This window comes from Trachemys scripta, chromosome 3 (assembly GCF_013100865.1).
Source record: "Trachemys scripta elegans isolate TJP31775 chromosome 3, CAS_Tse_1.0, whole genome shotgun sequence".
NCBI lineage: Eukaryota > Metazoa > Chordata > Testudines > Emydidae > Trachemys > Trachemys scripta.
In genome coordinates, this window is record NC_048300.1 from 123,662,843 (window position 1) to 123,688,714 (window position 25,872).

The following is a 25,872-nucleotide window of genomic DNA, read 5'->3' on the forward strand; positions in this document are numbered from 1 at the left end:
AATATGCAAACTTATTCTCTCATTTCTCCATCTTCTTCTACTCCTCTGATGTACAGGATGTTGTTACATCTTGTCAAAACTTCACCAAGGTGTCTTGACAATGGACCCTCTATGTATTCTTCTGTGTTTGCAAGCTGCATGTTCATGTAGCCATCGACAGACACCAGGTAGCCCTTGTACTCCATCCCCCACTTCAGCTTCACCATCACTGGCTTCCCCATCAGCCCATTCAGGAAGGGCTTGGGGTTCAGGGGCAAGCTCATGGTAACGTGGCCTGGCAGAAGGCAGCGGTAAAAACAAAAATTACTCGCAGGGCCGCACGTGCGCCGTGTTGGTAGGCATCTGTGTGTGACTGCTGGGCATAAATATAAAGTAAACAATGAAATAAGGTATTTATTTATTTATTTATTTTGTTTGGCATGAGTGGCACAGCTTTGCCAGACAATGCTATAACTATTTCATAACTAGTAAATCCGTGTGTATTTTGTTAGCTTCCCATATGCTGCAAGGTACTGTATTGTTCCTGAAAAGTTCACTTCAGAAAGTGAGAGTCCATTAGTCAAGGGGGTCCTCAGAAGATGAAGAGATTAAGGACTTGGTATACCATGACAGTGAATAGGGAACAGTTCCTGATGCCAGTGAAGGGTCACTTCAGCATTGGCTGTTTCCTCTCTCCACTACACTCCCCCCAGACACTTACAAAAGTGGAAGAGGGGGATGCCCTGAGCAGTTTGGGACAGTGTCTGGCCTCTATCTAGGGTTGGCCTTTAGCCGTGTTACCATGTCACAAAGGCTTTGTTTGCCTTAGACTTCAAAAGGGTTGGGAAAGTACTTTTGATTCAGTAGGTTTTAGTGAGGTGTTTTATAGAGACAGCTCCTTTGTGGGAATGTGCTGGCTCTTAAGGGCCTTTGTGTCTGTTCACACAGGGAGGGTGCAAGGTTTCCTTCAATGGGGTTAAGGAGTAGGTCTCCTGTACTGCGCTGCTAGTCAAGGATGTGACTAGCATAATTGATTAGGTCTGTTGGTTGCTGTAGTAGATAGAGCTGTCCATCTGAGTTGGGTTGAGTCGCAGTAGTTTTTACCACCTACTTCCATGAGGTAGACTTAAGCATCCACATAGCCTTCTGTACCTAGAGAAATATTCTGAAATCTGGCAATGGGAGCCAACTTCCTTGATGTTAGGGATTTCATCCTTTAACATCATAGTATGTGTCCTGGAGGAGTCTCGTGTCATGCTGTCAGTGTCTAAGATCTCTGCCTCCACCTGTGTTTTCTCCCTTGCGGAGTCTGTATGGGGGTTGTGGCAGCCAGATCCTTCTCATGGACCATTTGGGATATATCTACAAAGTAAATGTGGACTGTGAAAGCTGCAGAGAGACAAGGTGAATCTTGGGGATCTGATGGCAGCAGTGTGAGGAGTGTAGTATGTTGTCTGCTTTTATAGCTGCCAAGCATGGAGACCGTGGTGTCATGGATTGGATATTCATCCTAGTTAACTGGCTAGGGCACAATCTGCAACCAGGTCCTCTGGGATAGTGAAAGGGGGGAGAAAAAGAGAGGAGGAAAGGGAAGAGCAATGGCTCTTTTCTGGAAACATGAAAGTGGTGCTCGGCATTTCAGCAGAGGAAAGCAAATGCAGAATTACTGCTTGTAGCCAAGAGGGTACGTGAGTCTGTCCCAGTATGTGAACGGGGTAGAGATAGTCTTACAGTTCTTAAAGAGGCTCTATTACCCGTAACTGATTTCTTTGCAGTAGAGCTGTGTAGATGTAGACTGCAAAGATTAATATCTCAGTCAATATTGCCTACCTAGGCTTTCTGTAAAGCCACATGGTACTGTTCTGGTGCCTTCCTGTGTTACAATTCCTGAAGTATGTGTGTCATCTCTCTCTTGGGACCAACATGGCTACAACTACCTCTTCACACTCTCATGCATTTCTGCATTGCTTCCATGGGATGGCGAGAACATGAGTGGGAGAGTGGGCTTGTATTGGGATCAAAATAGCATTTCATGGGGAAGTGGGTGAAACCCTATATCATGGCAGTGATGTGTGAGGTAGAAAATATGGGGCATATATGTTGGGTAATGCTGGATTCAGGTATGTATTGTTTCTTGAGGTTACTTTAAGTCAGTGGTTCTCAAACTTTTGTACTGGTGACCCCTTTCACATAGCTAGCCTCTGAGTGCAACCCCACCTTACACATTAAAAACACTTATTTATATATTTAACACCACTATAAATGCTGGATGGAAAGTGGGGTTTGAGCTGGAGGCAGACAGCTTGTGACCCCCCCCATGTAATAACCTTGTGACACCCTAAAGGGTCCCGACCCCCAGTTTGAGAACCCCTGCTTTAAGTGGTCTGTTGGGAGGGGGAGAGTATTTGAGAAGTAGCTCCTTGCAAGAGAAATGTGGTGGCTCTTAAACAAGCTGTTTTGTTTGCCTCTGGAAAACCATAGGGAGAAATTGGGTTCCTGGTCTATTCAATACTTCTTGTAAATGTACCTTGGAGTAAGGCTGCCCATACTCAAGCTTCTACTGCCATAGGTTAGGCTACTTGCTCTCCAGTACCAACAACTGTTAGCGAGGCTTTCAGTGATGACTATAGTTTCAACTTCAGACAATTTGTCCTCTGCATCGTAGTCTGTTTTTATGTCAGTTGTGGGAGCCTTTTCTAGACCCAGGTCATGGCAAAAAAGATGTCTCCCTCTGAAAGCCACCTTATCTGTGGACATCTTCTTTTGTCTTGTCGGATCCATCTTGGGGTTGTTGCAGCAGGATGTTTCCTTCAGAACTCCAGGAAACAAAGCTACAGTGCAAGCATTGCAGAGAAAGGTGACTTGCAGGGATCTGGTTAACTTTATAACTGCCAAGAGGGGAGAAAAGCTTTGCCTTATAGAAATGGGCTCACAGGCAGTACAGTACTTGAATCAGATGGCATGAACCCCTCAAAAAAAGTCTTCCTTGGAACTGTTGCAGTGTGTCTTCATGTGATTAGGCTTAGGACACTATTGTCAGAAAACCTTCGCACACAAAAGTGAACACTTGACACCTTTGCGCTGATGCTTTCACAATGCCAGAGTGCGTAGGGGCAGGGAGGGGCATTCTTTCCATACTAACAGTGTGGGTTTTTTTGGGGGGGGGGCAGGTACTCATGAAACTCTGTGTAGATAATTGAATTCTATTGTCCTCACAAAACTAGTGCAGCATCAAGGAGAAGTATTCTCATGTAAACTTACACCTAGTGCATAGGAGATTCTGAAATGTTCATTACAGGCCTTGAGTAGCCATGAAATGATGGGACAGACCATCACCTGGTCCTTGCTTAGCAACCTGAAGCATAGCTCTGACAGCTGTCAATCGCCTGCACCACTTTTCTCCCTCAACAAGGTCTCCCACTTGTCCAGCTCTGTATACCCATGTATGCCAGCTGCCTTTCTTGCACTGTGCAGAATTTACAACGCTGAAGCTATTACATGCTGAAAAACAGTATGGAAATACTGAGGACTGCAGTATATCATGAGTAAGACAGTGTAGGGATTTTTCTTTATGCTGTGGAAGGGAGGATACCTCTACTGAACCAGGTGGAAATAAGAGGTAGTGGGTGGTGGATTATGTTGCCTCCACAGTGGGTGCCAAAACTTTTATTAAAACCAAATCTAGAAAACATATCTAAGTTAAGATGATAAACTAAAAATAAAACACTATCAAATCAAATTAAGATCATATCACACAAGTTAGTCTCAGTAATGGATTGGAGTTGCATCATTAAATTAATACCAAAAATAATTAACCATTGTGCATTTTAAGGAGTATAAGAACATGGCTGTCCATTTGGGTATATATCCTAACTAAAGAATTTTACCATAGTCAATCAAATCTATAATTTGAAGCTGATTAAATATCTTAATATTGAAACCAGTTATAAAGCTTCCTTCTTAGCCGCCACATAGGAATTAAAGTTGGACACTTTCCTCCCCTCCATACCCTCAAAGGAGATATTAGAATACAGACTTTAACAGAACTCTTGATAGACAAAACTTTAACTTCCTATTTACCAGAAATTAGAGACAATAATATCAAGTCTTTCAGGATTTTTAAACACAGAACACACTGTAATCCGTGTCTTTGAGACAATATTTAGGGCTGTTTAAACCCGAGGAGCTCCTTTCAGGCGCTTTCCCTGGGTTTGTTTTATGGATGCTCATACCACATGCATGCACACAGCTACACTTACTTTCACCCCTAAAAATAAAAAGGCTGGGACATCTTCCGGTTAATAATAAATACATAAATAAAAAAACCCAGGGTAAAATATGGAAACTGGAAAATAAGATACTTATGTTCACAAGGTGTTCATGAACTTTTCAATGTTTGCATGCGGCCTGCTGGACACTTGTAGAGTAGGAGTTGGAATGGCAGTTAAGGAGTCATTCAGGGAGGTTCTGCTGGCACAATGTTTCCCACTAGCGGGCTGCCTCTGGTGTAGGTCAGAGACTGGTCAGAGGCTGGAATGGCTTGTGGATGTTGAGACTTCCTCTCCCCAAGGAGATCACTCTCTTGGAAATTCTGGAACTTCAGTCTTCCCTCAGTTTTCTTGTTGATCAAAAGGCAAAGATTCTCAGTGTTACCTTTGATTCGTATGATTGATGAATTTTGCTTGTTCCATCCATGGTCTTTGGGCCAGTCAGATATGAGGCCATTGTTAACAAGCATCAATGTTGGAAAAGTCTCTCTAAGCCAGAAATTAAAAACAAACACGTTTTCCGTACCACAGTGACTCTTGGTCTGTGACCCTGCAAAAATGAGAAATCCAGACAAGTAAAACCTCTTTTGAGGAGGCTGACATGGTCTTATTTGGGTGAAAGGTCTTAAGATGATACTGTGTCAATAGTTTAGGGAAAATTCAGAAGGAACCCTATAAAAATAACTAATAGGAAAAACTCTAGCTTAACAAAACCAGTCACTCTATAGTAATATAATCAGCAAAAATAAAATTAATTAAAACATGGCCAATTTCGTCATCTCCACTTTCTTCTCTGCTAATCTAAATATAGACAAATGTTCTTATTCTTGCAGATAAAGCAATTTTAGTTTCTTGTGACATCTACATAATGACAGAGAAAAGTTACTTAAAACTAATCAAGAAGCCCATTTATAATATAAAATTAATGCTATAGAAGGTCTATACAGCCCTATAAGTTCTGCTTCTCACAATGGGTGGGATTCTTTCCCTAGCAAAGCCATTATGGGGTTCCATAAACTGTCTTCACTTTCCATCACAGTGTACTGCCTTTCCTGAAACCTTTCTCACACCACTAGCTTGATCCCAAGTAATACCAAAATATAATTAAAGCTCTTTTAATATAGACAGATTGCTCCCACTCTTAGGGAAATATTTGTACCATTGGTTTGCCCCACCCACTCTGAAATGTTTGGGGAAGCTAGCCTCCTAGTTCTTTGCTATTTATTATGACATTTGCCAAACATCCTGTCAGAACTGGGACCTCCTATGAGATGCTGTGCAAGTATATAGGTAGAGTCCTGCAAATCTGCAGAAATCTGCTTTATAACTTGTAACATGTTTGCGGATCAGATGCGGATATAAATTTTGTATCCATGCAGGGTTCTACATATAGATAGATACGGTCTCTGCCCCCAAAGACCTACAGTCTAACTAAAAATAAGACACACAAAGTGAGTGTTACAGAGAGGAAGAGAGTAACAGTATTTGAAGATTTTTAGTTCTTCCAGTGCCTTGCTCAAAAAACATTCCCAATTCACACTCCTCAGTTGTATTCCAAGACCCATTTCATATGCTATCTTCTTTTTCTGCCCCCGCATACTGCAGCTGATATCAGAGGGGGAGACCATTTGTCTGAGTTGACTAGCTTTAAAACTGCAAATGTGAGACTTCTAGGGCATGGAATAGACAAGCTACATCTCCTGACTTTGTTTCAGCAGTGATTCTTGTTTCAAGATGCACAGAAAAAAGATAATTGGTTCCTGTAGTAGGTAGCGTAGAACAATCCAAGTTAAACTCTTACTTACAAATTTGGTACCATTTAAATGCCGAGGAAACAAATATATAATTCACTCACTGCTTTTTTGATTATGAAGGTCTTTCAAGTCTCAAACTGGAATTGCACTGCAAACTCCAAGATGATAATAACATAGCTCACTTGTCACTTTGCTTTTGATGTAAATTCTAATTAAATTTTAACTAGCCATTTTATTTTTTTTGCAGAGCAAATTCGATTAAAAAATATAAGAAAAGTATATGGAAGATGTCTGTGGTATCGTTTGCGGTTATTAAAACCACAACAAAACATCATTCCTTCAATAAAGTAAGTATGTTTCATTTGGGTAACTTCTCATTTAAATTACCACTGTATTTTGTATTTTTTTTTTTTTTTACATAAATTTGAAGTTTTAATTAAAGCAAGTGGAACTAGTTCTATAATAAAGTAATAGCTTTCATAACTTTTTAAAGAAAGGGACTATTGGAATCTGCTACAATTTCATAATGAAAAGTTGTTAATGATTAATATCTAGGGTTACCATATTTCAACACTGAAAAAAGAGGACACTCCACGGGGGCCTGGCCCTGCCCCAGCCCCGCCCCTTCCCCAAAGCCTCTGCCCCCTCCTCTGAGCACCCTGCATTCCCCCTCCTCCCTCCCGCTCTGATCTTGGTTGGGGGTTGCTAAGTGCTTCCCTGCTCCCCACTCGCCCTGCAGCCCCTCCGCCCCTGCAGCCTCTGTAACCCCTGCTCCCCACTCACCCTGCAGCCTCTGCGCCTGCCCGCCCTGCCCCTCCCCGCCCCTGCAACCTCTGTGACCCCTGTTCCCCACTCGCCCTACAGCCTCTGCGCCCCCTGCCTGCCTTGCCCCTGCAGCCTCTGCGACCCATGCTCCCCACTCGCCCTGCACCCCCGCCCCTGCAGCCTCTGCGTCCCCCGCCTGCCCTGCCCCTGCAGCCTCTATGCCCCCGCCTGCCCTGCTCCCCTGCTCCCCCGGCAGCCTCTGCCTGCTGGGGGCTTCAGACGCTCGGTCGGCAGCGCAGGTCCCCGCAGCCCCGGATGCAGCTTCCTTCCTGCTGCCAAGCTTGTTCCCCGGCCTGTCTGTCCCTGTCGGAAACAGCTCCCGTGGTGCCGGGTTCCAAGCTGCGCGAGGCAACGGGGCCACAGGAAGGGTCCCCCAGTGGCCGGGGCGTCCCCGCCCGCGAGGGAAGCCCGAGCCCCCCCGTTCCCCGCCTGAGCATTGTAGCTGGGGCAACTGGGCTGCGCTGCGGACCCGGCGGATCGTGCTGGGCGGACCCTGGCTTATGCCTCCCTATTTTCCTGGACATGTCCGGCTCTTTGGAAATTCCCCCCGGACTGGGATTTGAGTACCAAAAAGCCGGACGTGTCCGGGGAAATCCGGACGTATGGTAACCCTATTAATATCTAATAGGGCTTGAAATTCAGAGAGAAGCCACTCGTGTTACAGCTTCTTAAATTCCCGTTCAGTTAACCTAGTAGACCTCAACAGTAATCAACAATTTGACCTGGATCTTATCAATAATGGAGCAGAATTCTGTTGTCCCTTCCCTCAAATTAGCAATGCTATTGATGTCATTCAGTTAATACAATACATAGAAAGATGTTGAAATGTTTTGCTCGTTTAAATGTAATGCCTGTGTTCTTATCCCCCACAGTTTGTTACCCTTTCTCACATCTCCTCCTCTCTCCTCCCCTTTACTTCCCAGCTGTTCAGTTTTATTCCTTTTTTTTTTTTTTTTTTTTTTTTTTTAAAGCAGAACTTGCATTCATTATTGGGTGCAAAATATTCTATGTAAATGAGGAACAGAGAGATTTTCTTGTTTGTTAATCTATGCTGGCTGTTGGGGGAGATTTTTTGATGTGTGGTGGTAGAAGGGTGTGGAAGTGGAGAAACTGTCACTGTTTTTCTTGTCTATGTAAATAGCAATAAAAAAGCCGAGTCATTCAGCAGACCTATCGGTGTCCAAAGCCATTTTATCACCAAGGGTATTCGTTCTAAAATTGTTTGGTTTTTTTGGATCTCATTATTTAATGTGGGATCCTTAAGTTTAATTATATATAAGTTAGCTTCACAAATTACTTGTATAGTGTTATGTTAGAAGTAAAGATGATTGTGTGTATTTTATTTTACCCTTCATATTCTTCCCAAATAGGAAAGCAATTCTTTTTGCTGGATGGGCACTGTTTCTGTTTCTTGCATACAAAGTTTCCAAAACAGACAGAGAATATCAAGAATACAACCCTTATGAAGTCTTACATTTGGACCCAGTAAGTAATAGTGCCCTTGTTGGGTAATGCACATTACTTTAATATGTCATACTTAGGACTTGCTTTATATGTAAAACTAAGCCGGAGGAAATACTAGTGAAGGCCTCCATGAGGGTTGAAAGCATATCTCAAGATGCAATTAACTTTTACCTTCTGAACATTGCTAGTGTGTATTGCAGATTACTGATGCTCCCTTATCTTAATTTTTAATTTGTAACTATAATACCGAAGTCCCTTCAAGTCTCTGATGCCCTTATACAGTATGTTGAGATGAAGATTTCAGTTTTCATCTGTTTTGAATGACTCACGTGATCGTAGCTAAGCATTATCTGAAAAAATTCCAGAGCAAAAACCAGACTTATGTGGGCTGTGGGCAGTCCATGCATATTAACAACATAGTAGACCTTCCAAGAGAAGTTTAATCTGAGATGCAACGTTGCACAAAAGCCCTTTGTGCATCTTAGAATTGTGGAGCAGTTTTGGTGGTGCAGGCTGGATAAGCTGTATAAACAATCCCTACTTCATATGGTTCATATCTGCCTGTTGTGTTCTAGTCTCTTTCTTCTTGATGTAAGGTAAATTGTGCCATTTATGTAAGACTACTATTGAGGCACTTCCTTCTTTGTTCTAAGCTCCACAGAACTGTTACAACGGGTACTTTAGCCAGTTTGTGGTTTGGGGGCAGAACCAGACACGTCAATCACTGGCAGCAGGGGAATGCGCTGCCTGCTGAAGTTCCTTCCAGTTAATCTTTGAGTAATTGTCCACATGGATTCCACTTGTGGTGTGCATATGCCCCATGCATGCAGAATTCAGATTTTTTGACAACTGTGCCCATTGGGGGGGCCTCACCTGCATTTTAGATGTCCTTGTGCATCCCCATCCCCCACCTGAGGGCATAAAGAGTGGTGCAGATCCAGCCATCCCTCAGTTCCTTCTTACTGCCTACGGCAGTGAGATGGAAACCCTGCAGTGTCTGCCTGGTATTGCTATTGAAGGAAAAATGTTGCAATTTTCCCTGGTGGTCAGGGACTCATTGTTTCTAAGGCCTTGGCTACACTGGCAATTCACAGCGCTGTGCTCAGGGGTCTGAAAAAACACCCCCTCTGAGTGCAGCGAATGCAGCGCTGTGAAGCGCGAGTGTAATCAGCGCCTGCAGTGCTGCACGCTCACTCGCAGCACTGTAAGCTATTCCCCTCGGAGAGGTGGAGTACTTGCAGCGCTGCGAGAGAGCTCTCGCAGCGCTGGCGGTGCGACTACACTCATGCTTCACAGCGCTGTGAATCCGCGAGTGTAGCCAAGGCCTAAGTGGGGGAGATTTTCACTAGAAAGAGTGGAGTAACTATCCAGGCCCTTCACAGGCAGCCAGATTCAGGCAGGCTTTCAGGTCAGACCTCTCCTTTGGGCACACACTTTCTCAAGTGGCATCAGAATAACAAAAATAAATATGAACTGTGATCTGACACTGAAGAGTCTCCACGGGCTTTCACAAGCAATGCAAATATGGCGAGATGGTGTTGCGTGTTTGGTTCCCCTCAACATAAAAATCCCACAGCCTAAGGGCTTCTCCCTGTGGGGTGAAAAAGACATTGGGATTTGAATCTGTTTCATACAGGTATATGGGACTTTGATTCATGGGATCAAATGCTCTGGCAAATCAGTTCCCTGCTATCTTAGTGATACAGTGGGAAGCTTATGGAAAACAGAGTATTCAAAGTCATCAGAAAAGTCAACTCGCAGTCCTGCCAGACACTATAGAAAGGAATACAGGTCATTTGGCAAATTTAAGGGGTCTGTGAAGTGTTTCTTCCTGTTTTACCCCTTTGCATGTGGAAGCTAAAACAAGTTCAGGGTGAATAACTGCCTTCCATTGCCTCAGATGCAGGTCTCCCAACCAGCGCTGGCTGGTGTTAGATCCCCAATTGGTGCCAGGCTTTTTCAGTTTGGGAGCAAAAGAGTTACCTATATCTTTGACCAAAAGAGGTCACTATATATTGTCCATAGGGAGTACCCAGTGCAGCTGTGCTAGAATTACAGGAACAGCTTTGTCCCATTCCCAACCTCATCAATCCTGGAAAGGTCATGATATGAATGAAATCATCCATCACCTACTTCAGATCAGAGTATTACAACCTGTTCCCTATCCTTTTTCTAGCCTGAGAAAATCAGGGACAAACAAAGCAGAGTCCTGTCTGAAACATCTAAATAGGTTCCTAAAGGAGGTTCAACTTCAAAGCATTCCCATTTTCAGACAGTCTGTATTGTGAGGCGTTCACCCCTCTCCCTGCTGGTTGGATTCAGAACAAAGATTGACAGCTAGCCTGTGGCCAAGATCACCCTTCTGTGGAGCACCCCCGAGTTCTTTTTCTCTAGTTTTGGGCAGACTGGAGACCTAGTGGTCTTCTCTTTATAGCAGTGCCTATCAAGATAGGACATAATCACAGTCCGATTTTTTTTTTTTCTTTTTTTTTTCTTTTTTTTTTTAAATTGGAGACTCCTAAATTATTATTATTTTTTTTTTAATGTTCTCTGTTTGCTGGGGGTTTCTGAACCAGATTTGCCTCGGACCCTGTCCTGCAGATCTGTTTTCCCCATCTTTCATGGGCGGTGGCAGGTAGGGAAAGAGAGGGTCACAAATGCCCTCAAGTCTCTTTCCTGTTCAGGAATACTAGGACCAGATTGTCTAGCTGCAAAGAGGATCCAACAGCCGCAGCAAAGGGCAACCTGAAGGTGCAGGGGTGGGCCAGGTCCTTATGTAGCCCTCCAGGCATGGGGCCTAACCCGCTCAGCCAATGTGAGGGCCAGATCTATTCTAAGCCAGGAAATTGGACTATGGAGTGGACCCCCACCCCAGTTGGTTTGCAGTAGGCAGCACAGGCAGATCTCCTAGCCTTCTGTGGGGAAAAGCTGCAACTGCCTATGATTAAGCAGATGATCTGTTTAACTCCTCATGTCCACAGTGCAGACTTGTTGGGAGAGGGGTGGGCAAGTGACAATTCATCTTCTTCCCCACTAATAACTCCCTGGGGATTACCACCCCCCTCAACCTCAGTATTGCCCTTTGAAATAATGAAGTGGTTGCACTTCAGTCTGGGTGGACAGGCAGGTTACATGCCAATGGAGCATCTTCCGACAAAGGAAACCGCTTTGGAAGGAGGGAGGGATTTTTTCTATCTGCTCCCCTCCCGAACCCTTCTATCTCTACCCGGGAGATGGCCGGACACTTTGGAACAGGGGTGAAATGTGACGTTGCCTTAGCCACCCTGCCCGCAACCCAAAATATGTATTGTAGCCTGAATGGTGGAAACCTGTGGCTACATTCTCCAGAAAAGGCAAGAAAAGAAAAAATTAAGTCTGCAGGTTCAAAATGCTCCTCAGTTCAGATTCTGGCCTTGAGTTGCCCATTACAAGCAATGAGGAAGGTGTACTTGCAGGGACTGTGGCACTTACATAAAAGGGAAAATCAAAGAAGAGGGTCTCTTCCTCCTCTAGCTCATCCCCAGTATATTTAAAAAAAAAAGAGAGAGAAAAGTTTAAGATTCAGAAGATCAAAAAAGCGAAGAGATCAGAGAATGAGAGGGAGATGTGAAATTCTTTCTCCTCCTGCCCATCCTCCAAGGAGATCAAGGTGGATGAGAAGTAGAGGATGACTTGCAAGACAGGCTTTCCCTCTGCAGGTATTTAATCATCTGTTATGGAAGGTGCTCACCACCCTGGAAATGCTGCCTGAGACTTTTGAGAAGCCACCAATTCCAGAGTAATCCAAGAAAGCAGCTTAGAAATATTTTCAAGCTAAAGCAAAGAGAGAAATGTGTTCCACTGCACCTAGTATTTGAAGAAGTAATCAGGGCTTGGGTGGGCATCTCCTAACAAAGACAAGCATCCCAACAGACACATCAAGTTCTCTTCTAAACATTTGGTCAAAGGTAGATGCAGCAGCTGCCACTTTGGTCAAAGACACTCTGAAGGAATGAGAGGGAGAGTTTGCCATGAGAGCCAACAGACTGAAAAAATCCAGTCGTTTCTAAGAAAGAACTTAGAGATCTTTGGGCATCCGCAGCAGACTCTTGTTTTGTCAGGGTGATTCTAGCCTGGATAGAATGTATGACCCAACTAGGCCTGACTCAAAATAAAAAAACTGAAAACGAGCTTGAACAAGCTCTTGCTATCAGCTTCCTGGATCCCCCTTAAATTAGAGGCCATGGAGAGAGCTGCTAATGTGGTGTCATGAAGACACACTTGGCTTTATGTCTGGAAAGCAGAAACACAAATAAAACACCTTGTGATCTCAATCAAGTACACCGGGGGCAAGTTGTTTCATGAGGACATGGACTAAGCAGTAGCAGAAGTTAGTGAGAGGAAAATCTCTTCTGTTTCATCACCTCCTGGCTTTTGTTATCTTCCTTTCACGGTTACCAGCCCATAAGAAATCCACAAATCTGGAAGAGGTAGAGAGAGAAATTTAAAATAGGACTCTTTGAAAAGATCCTCAAGACTGGTTGTTGATTTCTGGTTTAAGGGCCCCATGTCCAAGAAGACATTTTATCTGGGGGAAAGGTTTCAGAAATTTGAACACACATGGGAGATAAGTGAGCACTAGACGGTTCTACAGGGTTATGCCATCACAATATTATGTAATCAAGTCCTCCAGAGACAAGTTCATAGTCTTTCCCCAGATCAAAGAACCTGATCAAACACTTCTCTGCAGTGGCGCTATAGAGCTGGTACTAGTGAGACAGATTTTGGTGGAGTGTACTCAATATTCTGTATGTTCCCAAAGAAGGATAGGGGACATGAGTCATATTACAGGTCAAGTCCCTCAACAAATAGATGGAAGCACTGGGATTTCTTGATTGCCTTAGAGCTCAGGGAGATCTACCTACATATGCCATTTAGGGAGAGCTGCTGAAAATTTCTACATTTCTGTTACAGTGGGAAGCATTTCAATAGAGGGATCTCTCATTCGGGCAAGTGATTACCCCACGAGTCTTCACAAGTTCCTGGTGGTCTAAGTTGTTCTTGGTGGATGTTAGAGATGGGGATATGGCCTGTCTTGCCCGGTGGGTGGAGCAGGAGGTGGTAGCTAGAAATAGAATCCCAGGGTCAGAGGCCAGAGTTGAGGATCAGAGCCGAAGACAGAAGTCAGGAATCAGAACTGAGGTTCAGAGCCGGGTTACCTGGAGCGAGGCAGGGTGGGAGAAACGCAGGGGCTGATGCTGGAATAAGGAGGAGCAAGCCTGGCAACAAGTAGACTTCCCATCAATCAGGCAGCCTACTACAGGTTAGCTGTGCTCATAGGTTGCTGGTAGACTGGATCAGCTGCAGGCCTGATTCCTGACAGCGGGTGTGGGGCGGAGACACTCATCCTTACTTAGACCATATCATCTGTTCCTTGTCCTTTCAAATGCTTTTTGGGGTCTAGAGGAGATTAACCCTGTTACAAGACTCTGGTTTTCTGGTGAATATAGTGAGTCATCTCCAACCATCTCAGCAACTTCTGCATTCAGAAGTGATCCTGGACACAAAGGTGTTCACTTCAGAGGAGACACAACAGAAGATACTCTCCTCACTTCACCATGTGCCATCAGATATCGCTAAAAATTCTGACGAAATTTCTCAGTATGCTAATTTCATGTGTGGACGCCTTCCAATAGGCCAGATTTTATATGAGAGTGCTCCAAAAATTCCTCTTACTATATTAGCAAGAAATTGCAACCAATTGGGATTGGAGAGTTGACCTTCTGAGGTCAATCACTTCGTCCCTCAAATGGTGGACTCATCCTTTGAGATTCCAGCAGGGATATCTGATGTCGGAGCTGGTGAGACTTGTTTCAGCCTCTGCTTTGCCTCCTAGTCCTATGCTTTCAAAGGAGATTGAATGGCATACACTGGATGTAAGGAGAACTTGTGTTTCTGTGCACTTGAGGTAGATTTCATCAGAAAACCACAGCTTTCTTTATCTTCTCACTTGTCAGTCAAAAGGTGGAAAAAAACAACAAACCTGGAATGAATTCACCAGGTAACATTACTGCCCATTCTGAGGGTTCAGCTACCTCTTGGGCAGAAGAGTCTTGTACTTCATATGAAGAAATTTGAAAGGCAGCTACATAGTCATCATGGTTAATGTCCTTTCTTCTTTGAATATAGCTTTTTGGGGGAGTAGGGGTAAGGTACTTCAGAATGTGCTGCTGCAGCAGTAATCTGGGGTCAGTCTTCCATGAATCCTATAGTTTGAATCCTCCTCCTACCCTAAAGTTGAGTACTGCTTTGCACATCTCACAGTACACACTTATAGGGAGGAGGGGCTGGTGAGAAAAGAACATTTCCTTCTTACCTGTGAGCTTTCTTTCTAATGTCCTACATGTCTGATAGTCTGGTCCACTTCCAGAGATTAACTAGTCTCAGAATTGAAGTAATTGGTTCTCTCTGTCTGACAGCCAAATGCAAATTTTTAGCAGTACCTTGTTTTAGTGTCCATAGTGTGTGTAGGGTTTTTTTTTTTTTGTGCATTCTGAATTTCAAGATCCTAAATTCAAAGACACTACCTGATGATACCTTGTCACTGTTGAGCATTTTGAAATATTAGCACTTATTAGCAACCCTTTCAGATTCACAAGTCAGGTGACAGTGAAACCACTTTAATTGAATTTCAATTATTTTTTAATGAAATTTCACACTAATAGTTTGTATAAGGAACATAACAAATGTACCTCCTAGCTAGCTAATTCTGTATTAGCAGTATAGCATGCTGGTATGCCCCCTCCTCCCCCTGAATCTAGACAAAAGGCATGGTTGCTTCACTGAGATCGCTCTGAAACCAGAGTGTAATGAAAATACAGTACACAAGGCCCAAGTACAAGAGATCCCCAAAGAAGAATTGAAGTTAAGGATTGCTGCAATGAACAAAGAAGCCATCAGTAAGAAGCTAGAGCTGTGCACCCACTAAACACCCAGAGGTAATACTAAACATTGTCCATGGTAGAGTGGCATCACCATCAGTCAGTGTAAATGAACACACTTGGAATTCGCGAAATGCAAGAATTTGAATGTGGCTGTCCCATATGGTTCTATGACACAATACCAAGGATAGTAGAGACACTAGTAGTGACAAAGCATGTACAGGTTGCTCCAATGAAGATATTTGACACTAAGCTTATCTATTAAAGAGTGATAGACTTAGAAGCAAGTTCACAAGGGGTTGACATCAAGAATATTTTGTCATGATTTGGATCCTTTACCAATATTTACTGACTCTGGTGACCTGAAGATTGCCACGGCTAAGTCCTACCTAAAGAAGCAGCTGCAGACAGAGGGGTCAATAAAACATATTCACAACAAGGCACCTGCACAGTCATTGGTGGTTCTGCAATTTTTTGAGTAGTACAGGTGTTAGTAAGTAGTGTCATCAAGGACTCTCTGACCAATTTCAGAGTCTACATTGAACACAAGGTAGCAGCAGGTGATCTATACCTTGTCTTTGGCAGGTACAAAAACTTCATCACAAAGAGTGGCACGAGATCTAGCAGAGCTACTGAAGCAAGCAGAGCGCATCAGTTCACTAGAAGTACACCGCTACCTCCATAGAAAGTTGTCTTGATAGTTACTGAAATTCAGAAACAATTGATTGACATTATTTATACAGAACTCATTTAAGGCAAGAAGTTTCACCAGTGACACACACACACACTAAAGCGCAAGCTAATAATAAAAGGTAGAGACAACACCCCAGTTGAAATAAACCAACAAGGTGTGGCAATCAACAGGGGAGATACAGCTACCTCACATGAGGAAGCTGGCAACATCCTTGTACAATGAACTGTGATTGCAAAAGAGAAACTGGTGGGTATATCTGTATTATCTGATGATACTGATGTATTTGTCTTACTCTTGCACCATTGCCTTGAACAGGGCCTCACATCTTTAGTGAATAGGGACCAATGAAAGAAAGCTATAAAGACATTTGTGCCGCTTCAGAGGAACACCAGAACATTGTACCAGGACTGTTAGCTGCCCATGTACTCTCAGGCTGTGATACAGTAGTTTCCTATTTTATTCCCAGTAAAGGCACTGTGATGAAAATTCTGTGAGTTGGATACTGCCTCTCTATGTGGTGACATGAATGTATCATGGGCAGCAAAATTGGCAAATGTACCACATGAAGACCAGAACTCAGTTCCTTATCACCACCAACTGAAACATTTATAGGAAATGTAAAATGAGCACCTCTTCAGGCATATGTGTGGGAAAGGTGCTTTGGCCCCAGACGGTCCACTGCAGCATGGATGGATATGTGATGACAGTTCCAAGTCTGTTTTCAAAAACTGTACCAGACAATGTTGTGCTTGCTCCCAGATACTCTGAAGTTAATAAAGTGCTCTTGTGAGGGTGATTCACCTTGTAAATTGGAGATGTGGCTGCAGCAGCGACAAACCAGCATGTACCATATTCTGTGGATGCCAAGGAGGTGTGTGGTGTGTTGCAATGACATGACAAAATCAGCATTAGCATTTGCAGATGAAAACAGCAATGACAAGAAGTGACATGTATTACTCATATTGGGACACTCAGTTGTAGTTTGAATGAGAGAACACTACTAATCACTAAATTATGCTAAAATTATTTTAATTTGTTGAATACATTTCTAATTCGAATATTTTTCACATTAAAAAGTGGTCACTGTATCAAATGAAAATTAAGGTCTGTGCTATACCCCCAAGCCTCCTCTTATACCCTTATTATTCACATATGTATTATTGATTGATATTGCAAATATTAAATACATGTATTTCATATATTAGAACTCTTCTGCTTTGATTTTTTTTTTATGCCCCATTTCATCCCACCCTCACCACACCTCTTGCGTAATCTTCCTGATTATGCAAGAGGTATGGTGAAGGTGGGATGAAATGTTGGTCTTTCAACATGCTTAAAAGCGGTAGTGTCATCAGGCGGATTCTTAATGTATGATCTTGACATACAAAATAAAAAAGCATGACCCTAAAGCAAAGTTGAGTACAGTGGCTGCTGGACTATCTCCCTTGTTTTCCCAGATGAGAATGGAAAATACATGTTTGCATAGAGGAATGTTTGTCTGTTTGCTAAATCTGTTAGTAGATTCAGTTAGTGTTTAGTTTTGGGAAGCTATAGTACTGGGCTTTTCCACAGATGGGCAATCTTGGCCCCAGGCTGGCCATCACTCTGTGCTCTGCCTCTAGGCAGCAGGGAGAAAGGGAGAGCTCCACAGAACAGACTGTTGGCCGTAAGTATTAGAAAGGAAATTCACAGGTAAGAAGGAAATCTTCCTTTTTACAAGCCCACAAACAGTTCTTACATTTTGCAGATGGATGGCGTCATTTTTCTTTTCTCAACTTTGGTCATTACCATTTGACCTGACCTGTGTTCCCAGGGTCTCTTTCAGGATCGTGGTGGGCAATAATATTGGCTTTAGGTAAGAAGGAAATTCACTTCTCTTCCTTAAAAATGTTCTTCTCATCAAGGTTCTGTACAATGGCAAAGTTGAAGGAAATACACAAAATAATATGGTTCTTGGAGTGTTTTGGATTCAAGACCGACACAGGGTGCTAGGGAAGTTGATCACAGACCTGTGTTGAGGAGGAACACAGTCAGGTATAAGAAGATCTTATCTCAGAAGAATGTTACTAGAAGGTGAAGATGGCTATAATGGAAACAAGTGGTGTCACAGAAACAAAAATACAATTCTTGTACTTTATTGGGAATTCTGATGTCCCACATCGGCATGCTTCAATGATCTAGAATTCATGTTATACAGTTATTCTGGGCATCCCCTTTGCATCTTACCGTATCGCATCCATTGGCGGAGATCTAGCTCCAGTTGTATATTCTCGGCTCCCTCAACTGGTAAATAAAAAGAATCAGATTTTGTTTTTTAAAGGGATCTTCCTGTTTCAGGAAATGAGTACCAGAAATAGATAGCATAGCACCTACCGGCTAAAACACAATGATTCACTGAGGTTGTGGAGCACAGTTTCCTCCATGAATAAGACATGCTCTAGTCATGACAATCAGTATGTCTGGGAAGGTTTTTAAATAAGCAGGAAGAACACGATTAGCCCTACTCCAAAAAGAAAATTTTCGGTTCTGGGTGGAGCAAGGTTTCCTATTTCTTTGTGAGAGAGGACAGATTATCCATTGGTTAGGGCACTTGCTTAGAGAAGGGAATTGAACTCAGGTCCTAAGTGATTTTGAGCAAGTCACTTAGCCTGTCTGTGCCTCAATTTCCCATCAGTAAAATGGGGATAATTGTACTCTGTACGTCTCAGGGATGTTGAGGATATATACATTAAAAATTGAGGTGCTCAGATATTGAGATAAAGGAGGTGCCATGAAAGTACCCTAGATATAGATATGTGCACTACCCATTAATGGGGAAGATGAAAACTAAGCCAAGCAGAGGTTGGATTGGCAGAGTGGCACCTGCACCCAGAAATATCTCACTTAGTGAAAATCAATGTTGTGTGCTGCTGATTGCACAGGTAACCTTAATTCTGGCACCTCCTAACTTTTGAGTACTTGACTTTGCAACCGTAATGTTCTTTTAATGTAGTTTTGTATGCAATTTCCTACATTTTTGAAAAAGCAAACTGAAAAAACTGACTTCATGTGTCATGATGTTGACACCCACATGGGTTATCAGTAGGGTTGGAACCTTTAGCCCCACCACACAGATCTCTGCTACTAGAACTGACGGAGTAACTGATAGCAGTAGTAAGTGATCATCAGCCACCAGCACTAGAAGGGGATGGGGCAGTTTGCGAGTGGATTTGACCGATATTTGCTGACAGAGGAATCCTAAGACTCCGGAATCTTCGGTTCTACTTCCAGGATCTTGGGCTCTAGTGATTAGACTCTTCTGTTCATTTTCCCCGAGTTTTGACTTTGCAACTCTAATGTTATCAGAGAGAGAGAGAGAGAGAGAACACATAATATAGAATGTTATGCATTTTGGATGTCCAACACTTAAGAATGATCCTGCTTCCCATCCTGTAGGTATACTGCTATGATAATCCCTTTGTAATGGGTCTGTGGACCTTAGCATGAAGTAGAATTGGAAAATATATTTGTACTTACCTGAAAACTTCTTTTCTTTGAGTAATAAGGTTCACAGATCTGACACACCCTGGAAAGAAATGGATCATCCAGAACAGAGATGAAAACAATCATCCAGGAATTTGGGTTTGTCATCATTGCTGGAATTTACCATGCTTTGTGGCAGGAGATACTGTTCGTTGTCCTCAAAATATAGTCAACACAATATACGAGTTCCGTGCTATGGAAGCTAGCTAAACTAGAGGGAATTTTGGGGTGAGGCATTCCATTCTTTCCAGTGACTGACAGGTCTGGTTTTGCACCCAAGCTGCAAACAAGCTGAGGTAGTGGATCTGTTGAACTTATTATCCAGAGACAGGAAATCTTGAGGTAGGCGCAGATTAGTGTTTCCTGATCACAAGATATGTTCAGCTGAATGTTAAATTTATATCAATTGAAGAAAATCCATTTTTTTTGTTTGTTTTTTTTATTTTGATGGATGAACAAGATCATTCAGACAGCCCCTTCCAGCTCTGTCTTCTGAAAATGTTAAATTGCATCACAGGGTTTGAATTCTGCGGGTTTAATGATATTTGGCTTCTAAAAAAAAAAAAAGGAAATGCTTTGAATGTATGTTTTGCTATGATCATGAAAGCGATTTGAATAGCGCTCCCTATCCTTATGCTGATTGCAGTATTTTTCTGAACCAATCAAAGAGAAACATGTTTTAGAGTACGAACATGGTAGAATAGGTGTTTTTGGTGTAATGTGTTTGGTAATACAGTACTAACGTGAAGCTTTTCTTTTAAGGGAGCAACTGTATTGGAAATTAAAAAACAATACCGTGCGCTGTCACTAAAATACCATCCAGATAAAGGAGGAGATGAAGTTATGTTCATGAGGATTGCAAAGGCTTATGCAGCGTAAGTTCCTGGCTGTTTCACAGAGTAGGAGCTTGGTGTGGGTGGGTGGGAGGGAAATCAAAATATAACCTTAAGATATCAGCAGAGACTGACTTTGATATAGTCTATGAATACTAATTCAATTAAATACATAATAAAGGTCAGCTGCTTTTCAGTCTGACAGCTGACTCATTTACTATCCAACTGAATTGTTTCTAGCAGTATCTGTCGATATGCTCTAAAATGCTAATTTGATTAAACTTTGACTTCACATAGTTGATATGGTGGTATACTTTCTATGATGTAAAGTTAAAATTGTGTTGAACAAAATGAGTACAGTTTTGCTTTAAACTAAATTTCAGAATTGCCATAAAAGGTTAATTATTTGATATCAAAGTCTTGGTTTTGAAGCATCAGTGTACTGTTCATTTTCATCTGGCAATAAAGGTAGATACAACTAAAGAGAGAGAGAGAGAGACATTATTTCAATTCTTCTGCTTTCATCCACTAATGGAGACATCTCATTTTGATCTCTGACTCATTTCCTTTGGAACATTCCCTCACCACCACCTTTACCGCTAGTGTCCTCTTGCCTGGCTTGTTCTCCAGACCTTTGAATTTCATGCTGTCTTATTTCTTTGATTTAATGGCCTTCTCAAATTACCCCAGTAGTTTTTAACTGACTTGCTAAATCCTTATATACTGTAAAATGACCATTTAAGATGAATTGTGTATTAGAAGTGGTCCTTAGAGCAGGTTTTGTTGTAGAACAGAAGACAGAGCTTTTACTGGGGCCAGCCCAAAACTATGCAATGAATTCCCACAGGAACTAAAGACCATCACAAATCTCACCACCCTCTGCCCTAAGTGCAAGGCATGTTCCTTTGATCTTGATTTCTCTAATATAAGCATACACCATGTTTATTTAAAAAAAAAAAAAAAATTTGAAACAAACACTTCATTACATGCACCTCTACCTCTGGGAAAAGGACAAGAGAACAAACACGTGACAGATGGTAGTCATGTTTAATGCACTACTGGAATGCACTCAGATGCTAAGGTGATGAGCCCACTTTAAGAACCTGTTATAGAATAGAGTAGAAGACAAGTTTCCGTGTTAAATGCTTTACTTAAATGCTAATTTTATTTGTCAAAATTCTAGACTATGTTTAATAGGGTGTTTTGAGGAAAGTTATCCCTTGTTTCAGTTGTAAACTGCCTAATTGACAATTGCTAGCCAGGTGGCCTGTTACAGATTCAGTAATATCTTGTTTGAAATCATTGTTTCACAACACCATTTGAAATCTGTAAATTAAGCACAGCTAGAGTACATAACCGTATGTTCATGGTGGAGCCAGAGCATAGATACCAGATGGTGCCCAAAAAATTGGTGTCCAGTGAGTAGTCTGGCAGAGGGGGTTTATAAAATGTCCTGCTTTATCTGTATTCAGTGTGCTGCCAAAGCTGTGGATTTTGAGTGACTGCTTTTTAAAACGAGTGTGTTTTGTTTTTGCTCAGCTTATCTGGTATTGTTTGGACAGCTAGGATTAACTTCCTTGGACTCAGTGTCTGTGTGACACTAAATTAATGGAACTTTATGGCTGAGAATTTAAACACATGTCAAGATAATTCTACTTTCCAGAATGAATGTCATATCCCTTGCACATACATAATCTGTCTTAATATTAATTGTGCAGCATGACTGAGTTATTGTTCTGTGGGACCCATAACCTTAAAATTCTTGACTTGTGCATTTAATTTCTCAACCATTAACATAGTTTTTGTGCTGAATTATGTGCAATGTGAGTTTCAGATGGATGGGTCTCCAGATGTATTTATATAGCTGAACCTCTGCACCCTAATATGGCTCTTATTTATTTATTCATTTATTTATTTATTTATTTATTTTAAAGTCACTTATATACATGAGTTCCAAACACACACACTTTATTTTAAAATTAGCTTTTTTTCAGGTCAGAGGAACTGGTCATTGAGCTGTGGAACTGCCTAGAAAAGCTGTAGCTGTTAGGGGGGGGTGCATGAGTGATTTTGCATGAGGTTGAGATTAACACTCCACTCTGTTTAAGGAGGTGCACTTCCAGCTGCCCCAGTTCCTTCTAAGTAGCAGAAAACTAAATGGAGTGCACCTTTGTGTCCTTAGGAGAGATTGTTGTAGTCGAGTTCTTTTAATATTTGTAAATAGTTTGTGTTAGTGTAGAATAGAATAGCATGATGTGTGTAGCTGCCTGTTTGGTGTATCCTGAGCCCTGTAAGTGCATCAAGAACTGCACTTCTTGCTCTTCAATAATTCTGGAGACAGATGCTCATATCTGAGATCTTATGTGTGGATGAGCACCTCTCTGTGTTATTGTGCGGAGTGCCACTCTTTACAAAGCCTATAACGTATTACTCTGGAAAGTCTCTTGATAGGGACTATACCAGCCTCCATGTCAAGGTCCTCTAAGGTATATCCTAGGAATCAATTTCTCATCCAGGGATCAGTGCCACTCTCCTTATTGAGTCAGCTAAACCAAAAGTGGCCTCAAAAACCTCACATGGATGATGCCCAGACTACTCACTGGACACCAATTTTTTGGGCACCATGTGGTATCTATGCTCTAGCTCTACTTTTGCAGGTCTCTCCTGCAATCCGTCGGGATGAGAGAAAGGAGAAAAGGAAACATTTGGCCTCACTAGACAGCCATAAGCAGCAGCAGCATCATTCCTCCTCTTATCTGCATCTGATAATGTGAGGGCACTAGAGATTCTTGACCTGCACTAATGTCACCTGCCTTCAATGCTCCTTTGAAGCCAGATGTTTTGTCACTTATAAATCTGGATAATTCACCTGTGCAGACCCTGGTAACACCATCAGTATCTCCATGCCTGAGGAGGGGGTCATCCATCGAGGCTATGCCTCTGCATGTGGTTTGACTCGACAGTTACTGACTTTGGTTTCCATCCAGAATGTCCTGAGGAATATGGGATCCCTTTGAAATTGAACCTGAAAGGCCCACTACCTTGTTCGATAGAGCCCAGTCCCCTTTCTTTCCCTAAATACAGAAGTCTGGAGGGCTCTCATTCAGGGTCTTCTCCAGCTCCTCTTTTGGCCACGCAATCAGGACTCGCTGCTGGAAGTTGCCAAGCCTAACCTGGTGCTGAACTCAGCACTTTCATTAACACTAGCATCAAAGCCCTTTATAGCACCCTTTCTTTGCTTGACACCCCTGCCTCCACTGGTGTTCATTTTTCAGTTGCTGCCAAATTCGGCACCACTGGATCCACAAGAGGAATTGCTTCTATCATATGAGTGGGATGAGACCCCCACTCTGAGGGATGGTACGAAGCTCCTGTCAAAGAATGTACGAATGGTATCTCACTGGAGGATCAGATTGACACCTCATAATTTTCTCCACCTGATAATCAGAGGCAATTCTAATTGCCTTTGGAGAGAATGGCTAATACCTTCCAGTATCAAGTGGATGCGTTGGCACTGGAGTAACCTGATCCCTTCTTTGATATTTTCCAGCTACAAACTAAAGAGAAGCAGGCCATCCCTATCATTTCAGGTGTCCTAAATCTGATCAAGGATATTTTGCTCTCTCCTTTTTCCTTTCTACTAGCACCCAGGGGAGCTCACGGGATGTGCCTTGTGCCAAGTGAGAGGCATCAGTTTCTACTCCAACACCCTGGAGCTAATACTATGATGGTTCCACAGCAAAGGAAGCAGCCAGAGGTAACAAAGCTTCTCACTCTACCCCTTCAGAAAGGGAAGAATGCAGACTAGGTGCCTGGGCAGAACAATTTAAGAAGGTACCTCGGGTTAAGATCTGCAAGCCTCCTGAATCCCAGGAAAATATTAAAGACCTTCCTTTCAAAGGCATGGGCCTCTTCAGTGACAGGACTGATGACACTGGAAAAGATTACCACGAAGGTTGCTGCCATGTCCTTGGACATGACTCGGTCCATGTCCTCTATTCTAAGGAGAGCTTCCTACCTGTCACTTCATCTCCAAAAGCGGTCCCTATCTCTGCAACAATAGCAGATGTAGCCTCAAGGGGGCAATGATTGCCTTCTTCCAAAATGGCTGTTAGCAAACTGTCATAACAGAATAGGCGTCGGATACCTTGTTATACATCAGCTCAGCCTGTGACATCAGTTTCCAAGCAGCAGTTTTGATGGGATGGTCAAGAGCTGCGTGATGAAATCTATTACTGCTCCAATCCTCCCGCTCTTTTCTCTCCTATTTTTACATTGTCTGGTGCAGGTTACTTTAGAGTTGTTGGGTACCAGACACAATCCATGATGGTTACTCCATTCAATTTTGCACCAAACCACATTGCTTTCATCCCCTTCCTCCCTCTCTTGCGGGACCTAAGTCCTGCTAAAAGGAAGTGAATCTCCTCCTACAGAAGAGAGCCATGGAGGGAAATGTCAAGAAATTGATCAAAACATTCAAGTTCAAGATGCTTATGCCAGAAGACATCATTCCTTACTTTTTCAGGGGGATTGGTAGGTGGCTCTTAAAGGAATCCTACTACTTTCTTGTGGCAATCAAATGCACACACTTCAAGTTTCTCGGGTTCCATTTGGGCACAGGTCATTACCATTTCAGAGTCCTTCCATTAGGATTATCTACAGCACTGCGAGTCCTTCACAAAGCCTCTCTCATTAGTAGCTACATATCTCAGATGCTAGGGCATGTTCAGTTACCTGTACATGTGCGACTGGCTCCTAATGACCACTTGTATCACAGAAGAGAGATCCTGCTGACATTACATGTGCAACCTCTTGCAGTCTCTGCTAATCAGCTAAGAGAAAAATCATCTGTCCAATCTGCACAGGGTATCACTTTCACTGGAGCAATCCTAGACTCCACAAGTCAGGGCCTTTTTCCCAGAAGAGATTCCTAAAAATAAGACTCCTTGATAATCCTCAAACACGCAGTACAAACCACACAGTTCTTAAGACTCCTAGGCCTGAGAGATTTCTTGAACTCTGTTGCGTCTTTTGCTCATTAGTATGGCCCTACCAAATTCATAGCCGTGAAATTAGACCTCCCCCGTGAAATCCAGCTATTTGAAGGGAGGAGGAGGGGCAGGGATGGGGCAACCCAGCCAGCGGCTCCTACTATTCATCGGGCTCCAGCTGCTAGTCTGCCAGGCTGGGGAGGGATGGGACTTTCTCTTCCCCTGTACGGCTGCTCTTGGCGGGAGATCAGACCCACCTCCAGGTACCTCCCCAGCGGCAGGAAGCTCTGTGGTTGTGCTGCCTTTAGAGCTGGACTCTGAAGGCAGCGGCCATGGAGATTCTTGCAGATGGAGGATGTTCCTAGAGATGGAGGTGGATCTGATCTCCCCCGTGCTGCTGGGAGTGCCCCACCCTGGGGTTCCTAGCTGCTAGTCCCAGCCAAGCTGGGAGGGGACAGGACTTTGTTTTCTTGTCCCCGGCTGCTCTTGGAGCGGAGGGTGGGGAGATCAGACCCTCCTCCAAATACCTCCCCGGGCTGCAGGAAGCACCATGGCTGCACTGCCTTCAGAGCTGTACTTCCTGCTTCAGAGCTGGACTCTGAAGGCACACAGAAGTCACCCT

At 43.0% G+C, this 25,872-nt stretch overlaps 2 protein-coding genes across 2 annotated transcripts in view; one reads left to right on the forward strand and one right to left on the reverse strand.

The window, feature by feature from the left end:
* SEC63 (SEC63 homolog, protein translocation regulator) overlaps nucleotides 1-25,872 on the forward strand; it is a 124,611-nt gene that overhangs the window by 16,053 nt on the left and 82,686 nt on the right. The window contains exons 2-4 of the mRNA XM_034765927.1: nucleotides 6,249-6,348; nucleotides 8,197-8,311; nucleotides 20,189-20,301. Of these exons, the coding sequence (XP_034621818.1) occupies nucleotides 6,249-6,348; nucleotides 8,197-8,311; nucleotides 20,189-20,301 (328 nt within the window). The remainder of the gene's footprint in view (nucleotides 1-6,248; nucleotides 6,349-8,196; nucleotides 8,312-20,188; nucleotides 20,302-25,872) is intronic.
* Nucleotides 12-298, reverse strand: LOC117875055 (small nuclear ribonucleoprotein F-like). The gene has a single exon (XM_034765928.1). The coding sequence runs from the start codon at nucleotides 261-263 to the stop codon at nucleotides 12-14; it is 252 nt and encodes an 83-aa protein (XP_034621819.1). The 5' UTR covers nucleotides 264-298.

Bases quoted from the DNA above. Each gene is read 5' to 3' on its own strand.
- LOC117875055 (XM_034765928.1), bottom strand. From the start codon at position 263: ATGAGCTTGCCCCTGAACCCCAAGCCCTTCCTGAATGGGCTGATGGGG.